Source organism: Bactrocera dorsalis, chromosome 2 (assembly GCF_023373825.1).
Source record: "Bactrocera dorsalis isolate Fly_Bdor chromosome 2, ASM2337382v1, whole genome shotgun sequence".
In the NCBI taxonomy this organism is placed as follows: domain Eukaryota; kingdom Metazoa; phylum Arthropoda; class Insecta; order Diptera; family Tephritidae; genus Bactrocera; species Bactrocera dorsalis.
The window spans coordinates 24,197,371-24,214,829 of record NC_064304.1 but is presented as its reverse complement, the minus strand read 5'-3'; the positions used below and the strand labels follow the sequence as shown (position 1 = coordinate 24,214,829).

Genomic DNA, 17,459 nt, shown 5'->3' with positions numbered 1-17,459 from the left:
TGATTGGATCAAGTAGGTTATGAGGTTTCACAATTGGAACGTTTGAAATTGCCAGATTTAAATTCTATCACAAATAAATGTGAACGGAGGGACCTGGCTATAAAAAAAAATGTTAGAAAAAACGCAAATTTTGAGACGCTCTCACACTAGAATAAATTGAGCATCCCTTTGGTCCTGGTTTCACCATACATACATTTCACTATACATACAGGTATACCCATACAATACGACATTTGCACAGATATTAATATTGTAGCGTTATTATTCCATATTTTTTGAAAAGTGGCTATGAGCGCCGCTAAGAATGCCAAAGAGTGCTGAAACTGAATTTTCTACAATTTGGGACTTTGGACTCTGCACCCTTATGAAAAGATATTTTTATAAAATTTAGCAGTATAAAAGTCATCATGAAATCTTTTGAATACATATTATACACTTAAATTTAAAGAAATAAATTAAAATTAAAATAAATAATTTAAAATTAAAATTTCGTAAAACTGTTACCTACGAAATATATGACGTTTCATAGCTTTTTAACTGTGGCCACATGCTCTATATACGAGTATATGGTTCGCAAAATTCGTTCTCGCAAATTCAAAATACTCAACTATCTGGATAAACTTGAATTTATCTGTGCTTTTGGCGTTCTTTTTATAATTCTATAATTTTTGTCACTGAAAATATTTTCCCAAAGTCCAACAATGAGGCAATATAACCTCTAAGAGTGATTTTGCTCACTTTTTTGTCACTGTAGAGTCCTCGGCTCTACAAACAAAAAACAATTAAACCCTGAGTTACGACTAACAACTTGACTCACTCAACACATTTTGTCTATGCAAAACCATTTTTAGTGACAGCAAATTGAATGATTATTAAGCTTGTCAACACAGAAATTATGCTGACAGCTGGTGGCAGCGCGGCGTGTGGCAAGTACCAATGACAGCCGTAAAATCAATGATACGCCAAAAGCGAGTACAGATACGCTGGCAACAACTACAAGAGCGTGACGTAGGCGAAGGCGTGTAGCGACGCCATTGAAACGCTTTGCCGCGTCATTCGCATGACGTTGATGCCGCTGTGGGCACTCATTCATGTGGGTGATCAACAATCTATATATATATATACTTATATTATTGTATGATACGTATATACAAATACATATTAGTGTATGTGCATATGTGCGTGGTGTAATGCGTTCAAATTGTTTTGAGTAATTACTGTAAGAAAAATACCCACAGATATCTTCATTAAGCGTTTGATAGAATTGCTATAGTTTTGCTTTTACATATACTATATGTAATATGTAATATACGTAGCATTTTCAACAACAATTTTGACAAAAGTAATATTAAAATATTTTTTTTTTATTGCGCGGCTGGCATTTTTTCACATATCATGCGACTGTTTAAAGGTTAGTTTTATTATTATTATTATTTTTTTCTTGAACTATACTATGTGTGTATTGCTATTGTTATTGTTATTGTTTGACTGAAATATGCCAAAGTACATTCGAGTGCCACAAGTCAATGACTTGCTCCTTAGCGTTCAAATGCTACAATTTTTTATGGACTTGTTTTAATTAGCCGAAATATTTCTGCCAGTCAGCAGCTTGAGTTATTTGAAAACAAAAATAGTTTCAGCAGCATTTTTATATGTTTTTTCCACCGTGCACCTGCTGCAGTTTAATTATTTTTTATGAATTATTACTTAAAATTCTGGGGAAAATTTAAGCCTCGACACATTTATCGAGGAAATTTAATTAAAGTTTGTTTTACAAATATTCATATAAGCAATCTTTCATATTTCAGCTAAACAATAACAAATTTACTAACTTCGAAGTGATCGAATTTTCGGCTGAGCTTCTACTCAGTTAAATTATTGGAAACATACGTAAGTTTAATTATTTTTTTTATGAATCACTATATAATATACTTTGGAATATAGACACATTTAACGAGTAAGTTATATATTTATGCATGAAAATATTTTTTAAAGCAAATCTACTAATTCTAATGTGGTATAATTTGTGAATAAACTTTTACTAAATTAATTTATTTTAGTTATAAAAATGTTATGTAGCTTTGTTTTCACATCAAAGTAACATATTTATGCATTTAATAGTTCATTGAAAATTATGATTAAAATTTTTTAAACTGTGAAAATAAATGAAAATATGTTTAAAGTACAAATAGTTGAAGACAAACGGGGACTTTCAAAAGAATTTAAGTAAAAAAAATAAGAACATAAATTAATCTGCTTGAAAATAGATTAATACTTCAATTGTGAAATTATTTATGTTCACTTAAGTCACTATAAACCATTTTTGGAGATCTTACAAAATCGTAAGAAATAAAGTAAGAGCATAAATGTATTTTAGGTTGTGTTAATGGAACATAAAATCAGGCCAACGATTTTTTTGAAGAAGCTGCAACCTTACATGTAACAATAGAACTATTTCAAAAGTTGTAGGAAAAGACAATAAAGCCAATGAAGTAGATGTCATGCTCTTCTTAGATGCTTACTTCGTAGAAGAATTTCTGAAAAATCATAATATGCTAATAAGTGTCTGTAATAACTGTTCGCCAACATATGGCATTCTCTGATATTTTATAATTTTTGAAGCGAACAACCGCGGAACTTCTTTTCATCTTCTTCTTCTTCTCATATAAATTTTTTAGACTTCTCAAAGAGCAAGTTATGTGAGCTAAAATCTGTATTCTTTGGAATTCTATATTGGTTTTAATGTTGTGTTTAAAGTAGAATTTTATATTCATTTTAATATAACGCTTTCTACTACGAAATCTCTTATCTACAGAAATGCCTGTGATACATATTGTTTATATGTAAGTTTATTGCATTTAATTTAGGGTTCGAGTTTCCTCAGCGAGAAAATTTTAAGTCATGGAAAATATTTACTGTCAATATTTTCTATCTGTTCATTTTCCTTATTAAATAAGGCACGAAAGAAACAAAATCTTTAGTGATTTCTCAATGCGGTACACAAGCATATATATAACGGAAAAAAAATTATAAATCAGAAATTTAAGGAGCTCCTGCTGGGTTGCTTTGTAGCTTTATAAAAAATTATTTTAAAGATGATCACATCTTCAAAGAAAAAATGATTTATTTTTTACTTTTAATACTTTAAATTTTTAGATAGAGAAGTACTACACACTGACATAGTTGAAGGAGCTTATTGTTGAAAATAATTTTTTTCCATGGAGAGCTACTTTGAGGGCTTTAAGATAATGTATTTTCAGACGATTTAAAGAGGTTGCAGCATTTCTGAGCTTAGTCTATCAAGCTAAGAGACTGTGTTGAGAAAATTGCAGAATAATCACTTCTCTAAAGAAAAAAATATGTCAAATATAAAATTTATTAATTAATTTAATTTTTTTTTATTTTTAATGTTATAAATTTTAATATAGAGAAGTACTACACACGGACTTAGTTGAAGGAGCTTATCGTTGAAAATAATGTTTGGAAAGGTTACCACCTCTTTCAAAATTTAAAATTATTCTTAATTACTAAATATTTGAATAATGTGTTATATGAAGGTTTATTCTAAATACTAGTTTTTAGTAGAGCTGCCACCTTTTTAATAGTTTTTGCGCTGTATTAAATTGGAAAATGTTACAACTAGGCTGATAAGCCAAAAATGTTTTAAAGTTTAAGATATATTTTTGACAAATAAAAAAAGAAAGAGTTGCCACCTTCTCAAAAGTTTTTGTATAATATAAAGTTTGTTTATTAATATATATAAAAGATTAATATATAAATTTACCACATAAAAAACAATTTTATTTAGAGTTGCCACCTTCCTTTTGTATAATATATTACTATATGAATATTGAGTTAAAAAAAATTGATAAGTATTTTTGTCAGAGACATTTTTGTCTGTTTCTCTGTCCTTGAGATATCCCTCTGAAATTTTGCACGCACCCTTTTCGTCTTACAAAACTTCTCGTTCGTCGGAACGGCCGGTTTAGAACCACTGTAGCGTGTTGCTGACAAACAAACTGAACGTTCGTAAAGAAATGCTTGTATGGAAAACTTTTTCAATTGACAAGATACCATCACGCAATTTGGCATGGATTATTGTCCAAAGCAACGGTACAATCTCCGAAGAAATTGCTCAGATCGAGGCACTTTTGCATATAGTTGCCATATAAACTGAAAGTTCGGAATGAAATGCTTGTGTGGAAAACTTTTCATTTGACAAGATATCTTCATGAAATTTGGCATTAATTATTGCCTACAATAACTATAGTACAATTTTCGCAGAAATTGCTCAGATCGAGGCACTTTTGCATATGAATGGCTTACAAACTTACCAAACAAAGTGCTTGTAAGGAATTTTTTGTATTTGTGAAGTGTATTATAGCTTCGTTGCTAGCAAAGTTAACATTTCTTCTAGTTTTTTGGGTCCGAAGTATATTTCTGAAGTATTTAAAATTACTATTAATCGGCTCTGTATTTTGAATAACCATTTACTCGCTACTTTTTCCAACACACACATTCGAGCTTAACTCAAAAATTTATTCTTGTTACAGCCAAACGTTTATATAATACATACATTCATAAACTATTTTCTACAATATCCAATACAAATAAGTAGTTTTTAATAATATAGCTTACTATTTGTTCTTCAGTAAGAACACACATCACTCGTCGTTTGCCTCACCAGCGAGTTCGTTTCTTAAGTCTTTTATATGCGTGCAGACATTTGGTATTATGTATTATATGCACAAAGCGTGCAATAAATAATATTTTGTGTAAATGTTTATGAATTATTTTTACAAATAAATTAAACATGAACATTATGGTTAGAATACAAGACAACAACAATTTTATTGTTATTCTATTGCAAAATTGGTAACATTTAAATGCATTTTTGAGAGCAATTAGCGCGCTTTTCTCTTCTAATGCAAAGCAATTTAGAACAAGTACATATTTATTAGTCACTCCTATATGCATACATATATACATATATATTTATATAAATAAGTTTCGCGTGCAAGTGTTAAATGGCAATATAAACAACATGAGCGCAATAAAACAATAATTGCTTGTAACGCAAATTGCAAGCAACGCACACTCACATACACACACACACATATGTTCCGGTATATAAATCTGTAAAGTTGCAGCAGCGTTTGAGTTTACTTGTAATGAACCTTCATGCCACTTGGCTAGCGGTGCATTTACGCTGTGTTCCCACTGAAAGCGAGAGCGCCTTCGTAAACGTGTATCTTTGTTTGTGTGTATGTGTGTCTGAGTGTGACCTACAAAGCAATCGCTGACCAGCCATGCGAGACGGCGGCAACTGCAGCAGCAGCAACGACAAGTAAAACCGAAATATACCCGTTTTTGTTGCCTAAAAAAAGCAGTAACAACAAATATCGATTAGCACGCAACGGCAACAACCACTACTGTGGCAACTGACTGCAACCACTATGGCAACAACTACAAAAATACTCGTGCAATGCAATAGTGGTAGCAACGGCGATTGTGCCCCCAAACAGCAACAATGTGCTACAATCTCCAATGGTACGACGATTGCACGCTACCGATAAATTGCAAGCCAAAAAGGAAAGACAAAACATACAACAACAATGTAAAAACAAAAAAAAATAAATAAAACAATAACAACTTAATAGCAATTCAGCAATATCTGCAGCTGAATGTTGCCATTTGCGGTAGCTCAGTTCTAGTGTTGTTGTTGTTGCTCTGTTACAAATGGTGTTGTTGCAAGCGCTCGTGCTTGGGGCTCGGTAGGCGTGCAACTGAAAGCGAATTTGTGTTGGACGAAAGCACTTGACTGCCAAACTGGAATAGAATGACCAAGTTATTGCAAATCGTCTAACGGCATTCGAAGCAGCCGCAAACTGTTGCTACATGCCATGTGTTGCACTGCTCGTTGGCATTGCGATTTGAGACAATTTGATGTTGTAAAACAAAAAAAAACAAGAAATAAATAAAAAGTAAAAATATTTATTTTGTGATTTTTTCACTTCGTGGGGTTCACTCTAACAGTACAACACGCAAGCGCAGTTATTATGGCTGAGTTATGTGCTGCACAGTGGCTGGAGTGCACTTGCAACATGACAGCCATGCTCACATGAAAATAAAGGAAATGTGTGGCATGCAAGTCAATAATCAGAAAAGGAAATATTTGCCAACGAAGTGGTATTTGGCATGGCTTTTTGTTGGTATTATTTGCATAAATTTGGGGAGTTTGAGATTTTGAAGGAAGATAAAAAGTTGTATGTCAGCTGTTCAAAGCCAATTGGCATTGCCGTATATAATTAGTTTATTTTCCATTTTTGGAAGATTTGAAGGTATTTGCCTAGTTTTTTTGATAATATGGGATATTGTTTTGAATCGATTTAGACTGATGTGTGACTATCTGTCCGTCGTCGCTCAGTTTTTGAGTTGTCAGTCTGAGATTTTGCTCACGTTCTGTTTTCCCTAAGAGCTGCTCATTTGTCGGAATTACCAATATCGGACCACTATAGCGTATAGCTGTCATACAAACTGAGCGTTCAAAGGTATGTCCTCGTTTGGATATGTTTTTATTCGACAAGGTACCTTCAATCCTGCTTGTTTCCAGTCTTGGAAAGTCAGTCGCGAGCAGAAGTTTTGGCTGATATGGAGATTATCGCCGTCCCTACTTTGAAGACTTCCGGATAATGTATTTTTTTTGAGGATTTAAAGAAGTTAAAGCATTTCTGAGCTTAGTCCATCAAGCTATGAGAAGACTATATTGAGAGAAATCGCAGAGCTTACTCATAGCTCAAACGATTGTGCACAGTACCCCATGCGTTAAATACAAATGAATCTTTGAATATATATTTAAGCATATCTACACACATAGAGACGTATATATTTATAGATTTATATGTATATATATTTGTGTCATTATTGCGCAAAGCTGCAATATTGTCGTAATTTTTCCAAGTCATTTCCCTCTTTGTCACACAGCAACAACATAATACTTCTAAGAATATCGGTCAGTGGCTTTTGAGCAGAAGTAAACAAGATTCGAGAATCAAGCGGTAAATACTAACGTAGTAAATCAAATGAAAATGTGGACACGATTTGTAAATACTAGTTGCAATGTGCTTAATGCTTGCCGTGCGCAAAAGTTGCTTGTGCTCAGCAGCTATGCGTGCAGTTGACAACGGATGACTTTCTGGCGGCAGACATGCGGGTTAGACGTTGCAAGAGTCGAGAAAAAGATAGATAAAACTGGTATAAATTAGCGGCAAGTAATGGGGCATGCAGCAATGTGTCTCCATATAATGGATGATTCAAGTGAAGAAAATTTTTTCAATAGCCTTTTTGTGGCAGACAGGTGTACCCTCTGAGATATAGCCGCGGCCAACATTTGAAACAGATAATCTTCAAAAGTATTCCCCATTAAATTTGAAGTTTATGTGCTTTTTCTCTAAAAAAGTAGAGAACCTCGAAATGGATCACCCTTTTCTTTGACATACATGTCTATTGAGAACATATTTACATCAACATAAACGTATATAACGTGCGCATTTGTTGTTAAATAATCAAGAATGTTGTAATCGGCCGACTGAAACCAATAGTCAAATACCAAAAGCAACAAAAATAAAGAAAATTTAATAGACGAATAATAAAAATAATAACAGCAACAAATCAATAATTAAGCGAAATATATAAACAAAAACAATAAAACTGAAATTGTCTGCCAACAACGCGAGTTGTAAGTGGAAGCCGAACGGAAAACCGCTAAAAAGCAAAAGCGAAAAGTTCGCTTGGAATCAGTGGCGTGTTGCCACTTCCACATTTAATGGTGACTTCCACTAAAACGCCTGCTTCTACTTGGTTAGCAGTTTGTGCCACTAAAGTGAGTGCGGCGACAAGCAAAAAGCACGCCCAAGCACTCAACAAAAAGTATACAGTATTAAGTAGCTATATAGTATGTGCATATGTATGTATATATGTCTTACATAGGTGAGCGCCCATATTTAAAAGTATTTTGCGAGCGATAAATAGCAAATGTTGGCTGTAATAATGAGCACTGCCAAATGCATCAGACATAGAATGCCCGTATGTGTGGAGTTAGGCTGGCAAGAGTTATTGCTGTCACGCCAAACAATGCCGGCAAGCAATACAATTGAATTGAGTTATGCTTTCAAAATCTCACTTTTCATATTTGTGGTTTACATCTGGTAGTGTGACAAAAGGGAAAATATTATGCAATAATCAGATACACTCTTTTCTTCATTGCGTCCTTTGAAAAATAATCAAGTTAAAAAGTGCATTCATAACTTAATCATGACACTGTTGAACAGGTCCAAAATTCTCAGTTTGGATTTTGAACGTTATTCAACTTGAAGTTAATTTTTGGAATCAAGTATTTAAATAAGGTAATCTGCATGATCTAGTTAATTTTTACAAAGAAGACGGATAATGTGAGATGCTAGCAAATCTCATGACTTGTTATGATATCGAAAAGTGAAAGTAATTGGCATTTTAAGGAGCGTTTATACATATAATTTAATTTAAAAATAAGAGCCGAACGTTTACTTCGTGCATTTCTAATAGCATAAAAAGGTTCAAAAATATCCTTTTCTTAATTTTGATTGACCAGTTTGTACTGGAAAAGTATTTCTAACCCTTTTTATGCTATAAGAAATATGTCTAATACATATTTATGGTCTCATCTGAATAATATTTATATTCGGAGAGTATAATGCATTCCAAATTTTCTGCAGATATTTTTTCAAATAAAAAAGTTTTCCTCAAAAGTACATAATTTTGATCAATTAGACTTTATGGTAGCTCTATGCTATAGTGCTTCGATATGCGGCGGTTCCAAAAAATACCCTACTTCTTAGGGAGAAAATGACATGAGAAAAGTTTCTGGGTGATATATCAAAAACTCAGTGGCTAGTTTGCATATACCTGATTGATTCGACTCAGCTTGTTCCGGTCATCATTCATTTTACAGATGCTCCAACGTTTAGTTTTGGGTCTTACATACTTTGTGGTAAAAATATTGCGAAAAGATTGATTGAACTTGTAGTCGGAATATGCTATTCGCGTACAATGCAAAAATAAATTGAATATTTCTTTCACATCTCGATCAGTGAGAAAGTTGTGGTGTATAATAAAAATTACGGTACATATTTCGTACCAACTGCGGAACGTTCTTAACAATAACAATGAATATGAAATATACATACATACATATATAAAACGGATGCACTTAACCTTGAACGCCATGCCTGCAGAAATTCAGTAAAAGGGGAACTTCGCTTTGCTGACATGAAACTGTCATTGATCTCTCTGTATTTGTCGAATTCATATTATTTAATTTGCATTTGCATATTTGCATACAAATATAGTAATATTCTTATTGAAAACAATTTATTTGTCACAATGATTAAATACTTGTTTTTATTTTATTATTTCAAAAATTTAATTATATGTGCTGCGGCAAAAGCAAGGCGAGTTCAAACATTCACTTTTCAAATATTATTTTGGCTGATGTTTACATGTTTCGGAATTAGAAAAAAAATGAAGTTATAATTTATGATCATATGCGCATATACTTGTAGGCAACTTAACCAATGAAATTATTTTTAATTAAATTATTGGAATTTTTCGACTGGAAATCACAAAGAAAGTATATAAATTAGTATTAATGCTTCAATTCAAAATATTGTCTGATTATTTTTCAAGAATGAAAGCTTTCCTCAAGTACTTTTATTGATGCTGGTTTGACAAGTCGGTTTTACCGTTGCTAACATTACGTTGAGGCGAATTATTTTGTTTAAATAAAATATTGTTTTCGAATATTCTAATTTACATACATATGTACGTATGGATAATGGACAACAAAGAAAGAAATTGTATGGAATTTTTTGAAAAATTACCAGAGAGTTTAAAGGCCGAGAAAGATGATACTAAATATTGAAATTCCCCAATCTCAGAAGTATAAAAATTTTGAAATGCAAGCAAGATATAAAGATGACTACAAATGTACCAACCTGTTATTTTTTCTCTGACAGAAAATTACATTGTTATATGACGTCATGAACGAAAGCGGAAGATAGACTGCGGTTACTATGCAAGTTTGACAGTTCGTTTCGTTCATGTCTCCTCTACACTTTCTTAGCTGTTACTAAATATTATGGATTCAAACATTGTAACAGCATGTGTAACAAAAATGCAGGAATTTATTTTATTTCATTGCATAATGCATGTTGTATGTAATTCATAAGTAGATGCGTGGTGTAATATAACAGTAACATGACAACCGGCTTCTGTGGTCGCTTGCTTAATTAATAACAATGCGATTTGTTAATAAAAAAACAAGAAAGCAAGGGTTAATTTCGGTTGTAACGGAACATTTTATACGCTTGCAACTTTCAAGGATCAAATTGAATGTTTCTGTAAAATCACTTTCCATATGATTTCGATACTAAAACTCAAAGTAAACTGTAGTCATAAAATGTCCACCGGAAATCTGCTTTGTTGTAAGAAAAAAAGTATCTTTTGAAAAAAAAAAAAAAACACCAAAAGCACAAAAACAACAAACTGGCCTTATTTCCATATATACTTGTTTAGGTGAACATCCGATGAAATATCAACTTTTATAATACTTATTTAAATATTCTTTCTTTGTATTTGTTCACTGCAAAATATGTTGGCAAACAACATTAAGAAATTATATGAATTCATTTTAAAAAATTTGTGGTGAAAGTGCAAAAGTAAGATACACAAATTTTGGAAACTTTTTAAATACCTTATATTATTTATTATTAGCTGATCATTAAGTCATCAAATTTATGAAAGAAAAATTACCAAAAAATGTAAAAATTATAAACAAAATAAAGTCAATACCATTTAACTTGTTTTGTTGCTGTCTAAGTCTTTGTTTTTTTTTTTTGTAATGAACACGCCAAACAGTTCAGAATTTGTTTACAGTCTGTGTACTTGTTTGTGCAAGTGCCTCAACAGGTTCTATTGCCTACACGACCTCGCCACGCAGCGTCGAATGCGCCAACAGATCGCCGAACGCCATAAAGTGTACAGAGACCGCGCGAAGAGGGTTGATACGCTGTCAATGACATTCTTGCGGCAGCTTACAAGCCGCACTTAATTATTTGCCAAAATTTAGGCAACCAAATAAAGTCAACAACAGCAAGTACAATACATATAACACATTTGCATGTGTGTGTGTTTATTTTATATGCAAATTGGCGACAGCGGAGTCAACAAGTTGAACTGCGAGAATGCGGCTAAAGAACGATGCGCTTTGCTCAGTAAACTTTGCTTGCAGCAAACACAAGAATATTACCCAATAACTGGCATGCTAAAATGCTATTATCGCAGCGCTTAGTTGCTTTGCATACATATATACTAGGATGAGTGGCGTGTGTTTTGGTTTTGAGTAAATTTTGCTTCTCAAAGCGGTTTGACGATTTGTAAGGATTTTATGATCTATTACATACCTGATAACCCCCTTGTATATTTCACTTCATTGGAGTTCTAGGTACTACGAACGCCGGTCCGTTCTAAACTGCCCATGAGAGATACCTGGTAACCTAACCTAATCTAACATATGTTATCGCATCTTTCACTGAAAGAAAATCGTTCGTTTTTTAATGCAAAGCAGACTGGTAGCATTGTGACCCATTACAACAACGATAAACTTATGTTTGGTATCAGTTTTCGGTAAAATAAGAGAAGTAGATTACAGAAATCAATATTTTCTTTAACAGCGTTCACAACTCAGCTTAATTAAATAATTTTAAACTCTATTGAATCATAAAATAAATTTTAGGGTCAATTATTTTGCGCATTACAAAAATTGGTTTAATCAGAAGCAGTGTTTAAAAAAGTGCCCTTGGTTTGGTATATTGTATAATTTTCAGGCAATTTAATTATTTTTTTCATATTTCTGCCCAAGCTGATGTAAAACCTCCTATGAAATCTTTTTTTCTTAGCGCAAACTGACCTGACCTAATGAGCACACGTACTGCTTGTTATTTAAATGAAACGTGTTGCCACTTTTAGTCTTTTTCTCACATTTTGTGCGCAAATATTGACTCGTTAGTAAACAAGAATTACCCAAGCCTTTCCGGCTGACTTTATTTCTTTGCATTTAACATTAACTTATTACCACGAACCAATGCGCGTCTACGTTGCGGCATGCAGAATTTTCCAACAGGTTTTTTCAATTACAAATTAAGCTTATTTATTCAAAATAATATTCTCTGCATGTTATTTATATTCAGTCAATACTCGTACTTAGTACGTGTAGCTCGTTTTCGGTTGCCTTTGCATGTGGTCACTTGGCCGAAATTTGGCAATAATTCTAGTTAGCTGCACATGCTGTGGCTCTGCAGCTGTAACCAGCTTTTGTATTTGTTATTTTCGTTAGTAACTTTTCTAGTTTTCGGCATACAATTTTGTACTTTTCATATTTTTTTTCTTGTCTAAAGACGAGGACACAATTAATTGTTTGCTTAAATTTTTGCTGTTTGCTTTGTGTTTAGCCAAATTTATATGTTTATTATGTACATATGTATGTGTGTATAAGTAAAATACTTACGATTTGCAATTCAGTCATATACTTCTTCCACCACAGAAACTTGGCGTATTCTGGTCCCATGGCAGACATCATATAGTAGAAATACATGCAGACGTGCACGAAATTGTTCAGCAGATTGGGGAATGTCGCATTGCCACCTGTGGAAATTTCGAAAAAATTAATATAAATAACTTTAAAAAAGTTTAAAATAATAAAATCTTATTATATATCTGATATATGCATATTATTATAAACCATCATCATTTCGTTCAACAAATAAATAAATAAGAGTCAAATCACTGGAATTATTTAGAGTGGTCCTTTGTGACCATATGTGATGTATGAGACGGCACAATAGACCATAGGACTCAGTGCAAACTCTCAATTATTTTCTATCTACATATATATCTATCAAGACTGATTCAATTGATATAATAGTTAAATCCGAAGAAAAGTTGCTAAACTTTACTAGACAAGACATGTGTGTTGCGTTAAGGCCACTCCAATCACTTAACACCATCTGGTATCTATTGCCTGCAGACGTCGTCCGGAGGTGTATGGCTGCGAGAGTTGCTATCGGACTTAGAGAATCTGGGTTCCTAAAATAATACTTGTCTGAACACTCGAAAATCCTCACTCAATTTGGCTTCATCAATTGGATCATAGAATCGCCAAACCGTCCTCTGACGGTTCCTTCTCTGCTCATATACCGCCAAGGTAGTTATGGGTGGGAAGAAGCCATTGGAGGAGAGGGACAATGAGCTTCTTTGCGGATGGGTCAAAGCTTGTGGTGAAGGTTGGTGGATGGGTTTACTGTCGGAAGCTCTCTATCAACTCCAGCTCATACTTCCTGACTATTGCATTGTTTTTCAGGCCGAGGTTGCAGCAATAAGGTAGCAGTAGATTTACTGCTCCTTAGTGCAGCCTACCCCACAGAAGTGACCATCCACTTAGTTAGCAGAGTGCGATACTAGCCTTAAACTCATTAACAGTGCCTTCAGGGCTGACCAAGCAGTGCCTTACCTCACTATCAACAGCAGCGAGTGTCTTTGTGATTAGACAGGGATGGGTGCTAGGCCACAGCAGAATCGCACGAAATTGTAAAGCTGATGAGGTAGCAAGAAAAGGCACCCTAGAACGGCTATAAGTTTGAACACAGGAGTTATTCTGGCTACATATAGCAGTCCGCGTGCTCAGCCATCTACCCTAACCTTACTTGCAAACTTGTCACCAGGCTGTTCGGTTTCTGAAGCATAGCCTTAGATAATATAGTCTGTCAAAAATATGCACAGATTGTATTTCTTAGACTATTTCAATAAAATCGAATCTGCAGAATTTCAATAGCTTTTGTTAAAAAAAATTTAAGTTTTCAAAAAATTTCTAAAATTTGTATATTCAAAATCACCAATCATATAGTAAGTATTTTAAATTTCTTAAGTCTCAAATACGTACCAGCCAAGAACTTTACGAGCACCCAGGTTTCCAATGGCGTTACCGAGTGATGGTACACATGCAACCATGTTATTTGTGACGATTTTTTCCGCAGCACAAAGAAGAATGTGTCAGCAAATTCAGTCAATTTCGAGAGGTAGTAGACGTAACAGAGATTCAGCATCTGCAAATACAAAAAAAAAATTAATATTAGTAAATTAAAGCTGATTCGAAGTATATTAAAAGTCGATAAATATAATTTACTTAATTATAAAATGTTTACACTTAAAGTTTGTTTATTACATATGTCAATATATTTGTGGGCAACAAACTATTGATATTAACCAATTTTAGTCTGGATGTTTCTGTCTAAGACTTGCATACGTAAATTTAAACTGTAACAGTCAAAGACAAAAACAATTTCGTTTTTTTCATATTCATTTGCTAAGTGACCTTACATCTTAGACACGCGTCCAAATAATATATGCACAACTACATACATACATATATATTTACATATTTATTCCGTCATAACAGATATTCGCACTTTTTTGCTTGAAAATAAAAAAAATGAAAACCATAAAAATCAAAGTTTTGGACATTGTTTTTGCAAAGAATTAGTAAGCACAAGAAAACTCACAAGCGGTGAATAGCGTAAACGTAAGCGTCACTGGCACTATGGGCATCAATGATTTTGAATAAAGATTTACGCTCAAATATATGTATGTATGTTTGTATATTTGTATTTAGTAAATACTATAAAAGTCGCACGGCTGGTATTTTACACTGTTTTTGCAATGTTACGAAGGAGAGGGCATAAAAGACTTAGTTGGTTTGGTATTTGGCATAAATATATTGTAGCAAAAATACCATAAACTCACGTAAATACATATTTACATAGTTAGTAACTTAGCAGGTTTATGTTTGCATACCATACTTATTGTTTTAGTTTGTATTCGTGTGGGTTTTCGCGGCAATTATCAATGGCTCTACTTGTAGGTCAAACCGCGAAGTATTAAGACCAATGATGAAGTGTGAATTTGAGTTCTACATAAAATATAGTTCGGGACAGGCAAGTGTTAAAGAGGTGTGAATTCGTTCAACAGGAACAAACGGTCAATAAGAAATACTACTTTTCCGTTCATCTACGTGAAGCGTTTCGTTGCACACGACCGGATTTGTGGAAAGAGAATTAAAAACATTAAGTTTTCCCCAGACATAAAAAGAGAGTCACTGCTCAGTCCCATATTCATCACATTTGGCTGTCTGTAGCTCTCCTTCGTTGAATTCGTTGGTTCATTGAAAAATCGGCTCTAAATATGCACCATACAAAAAATTAGGTTAAGTTAATTAAGTTATCTCACATGCTAATAGAGATATACGGTATAAAGTCAAACACAGTAATAAAGAAGTCTATGATGTTTTATATTGGATCGCAATGGGAAGAGAGAAAAGTCTCTCAAATTTTAATTACTGACAGGGTCCATATCTAAATCATTCATATAAACCACAGTTTTATCTCCTTTTTATTAGAGTTTTTATTTTTCATGACAAAAAAAACTGCGCCAGTTTTATGTAATGAGGTTACTATTAGTTAATCTGTAATTTAGCGTTCATCAAATCTAATTTAATATATTTAGAACAGTTGATGTGTACACAGTAGCTTAAACTAATAAATACGATTTTTTTTCAATTAGCCATAATAGAAATCTGTCAAGTCATATTTAAGACTAAATTAAGTTATAGTAAATATTGTGAAATATTTGTACCCGGTCTATTCCAATTTTCTATTTCCATTTTTTTCATATTTTTTCACACTATCTACACACTTATAGCGCTAAGCGGCTAGTTAAGCAAAGTATTTTTTTATTATTATTAGAGCTTTACAGCACTTCAACGTCAATGTTACATTTAACAGCTCTGTAATTGGTTGTGTGGAAACACCAACACCGGAAATTCCATATTTACTCAGCTGGTTTTCATTTTAAACGATTGTGAATTCACGATACTATCATTACCTACAACTTGGTGTCCTTGTTGCAGTCAAATAAAAGTTAATGATATCAGTATGAGTATGTAACTATGTATTTACTGTATATTTTTCCATTCCTTTTTTGTTTTTTTCTTTTTACTGCAGTGCGTAAGTTCTGTGCGTTGCATATTGGATTTCCCCGCCAATGGTTTTATTGTCTTGTTTCATTTACGCATGAATAAGCAAAACTTACATCATTTAGGCGGGTTTGAGGAAAACTCAATTTAGGGAGGGCAATATATTCGAAATTGAATTTTGAGATATGTGGTGTATCATACACAGTAATTGTATATATGTATAGTAAATATACCCAAAAAGGTCGTGAATAACCAATGCAGTATGACATGGAGCATTATCGAGATGAAGGAACCAAGAGTGATTTGTTCATAATTCTGGCCGAATAGCTAGAAGTAACTCATAGTGCACTATACCACGATAACTACATAACCTTGCTTTTTTGTCACAGGTAGATTTCTTTACTTTTATAATATTTTTCCTTATTTTCATATGAAAATTTGAATGAAGAACGTGCGCCATAAAAGCGAGTAGAAAAATTGCTTACAGAAGACAGCTATTATACTTAGAGGTCAGTGAGTATTTCGAAAGGAGAGCTCATTTTATGTTCAATTTCGCCGTTGATATATTATTTTGATCGATATTATCGTCACAAAGTGCATTATACTAACACCGGAGCAAAAAAAAATGTAAGCCCTGAACAAGTTATATCAAGTTTTTCCGAAATTTGTAACACCCCGGAAAGGGCGGGAATCAGCGCGACGAACTGAGTCAATTCTGTCATATCCTTCTCTCTGTCTACCTGTCTGTCTGTATATACGCGAAAATATCAGTTTTTGAGATATCGATCTGAAATTCTTCATCACCAGTTCATTTCATCTCAAAAGCCTGCTCATTTGTAATAATCGCCGATGTCGGAACAAACTGAATGAACCTTGTATGGACAAAACTAATTTATACCACGCGATATTTTTACGAAATTTAGTGTAGATTATTGTCCTAAGCCATAGTACAATTTGTGGTAAATTGTTTAAATCGGACACTTATATCATTAATTACATTAATCGACAAGAATCCAATTGTATGGCAAACAAGATATCTTCACGAAATTTGGCATGGATTATTGACCAAAGCAACCGTTCAATCTCTGAAGAAATTCTTGAGATCCGAACACTATAGTATAGCATATAGCTGCTTTACAAACTGACAGGTCGAAATGAAGTCTTGTATGGAATTTTTAGTATTTGTGAAGGTTATAATAGCTTCGGAGCAAGCGAAGTTATCGCATTTACTTGTATTCTTCTTCTATTTTGTCAGAGAAAGTTAATTGAATTGCACTTCCCACCATATTTTAACAAAAACCACATATAATCCAGCGCAGTATATTAAACAAAAATTAAT

General features: G+C 33.2%; 1 protein-coding gene across 1 annotated transcript in view; it reads right to left on the bottom strand.

The window, feature by feature from the left end:
* The window catches only part of LOC105231108 (elongation of very long chain fatty acids protein 1), a 44,162-nt gene that overhangs the window by 6,983 nt on the left and 19,720 nt on the right, over positions 1 to 17,459 (bottom strand). The window contains exons 4-5 of the mRNA XM_049447793.1: positions 14,033 to 14,195; positions 12,602 to 12,738 (exon numbers count right to left, since the gene is read on the bottom strand). Of these exons, the coding sequence (XP_049303750.1) occupies positions 12,602 to 12,738; positions 14,033 to 14,195 (300 nt within the window). The remainder of the gene's footprint in view (positions 1 to 12,601; positions 12,739 to 14,032; positions 14,196 to 17,459) is intronic.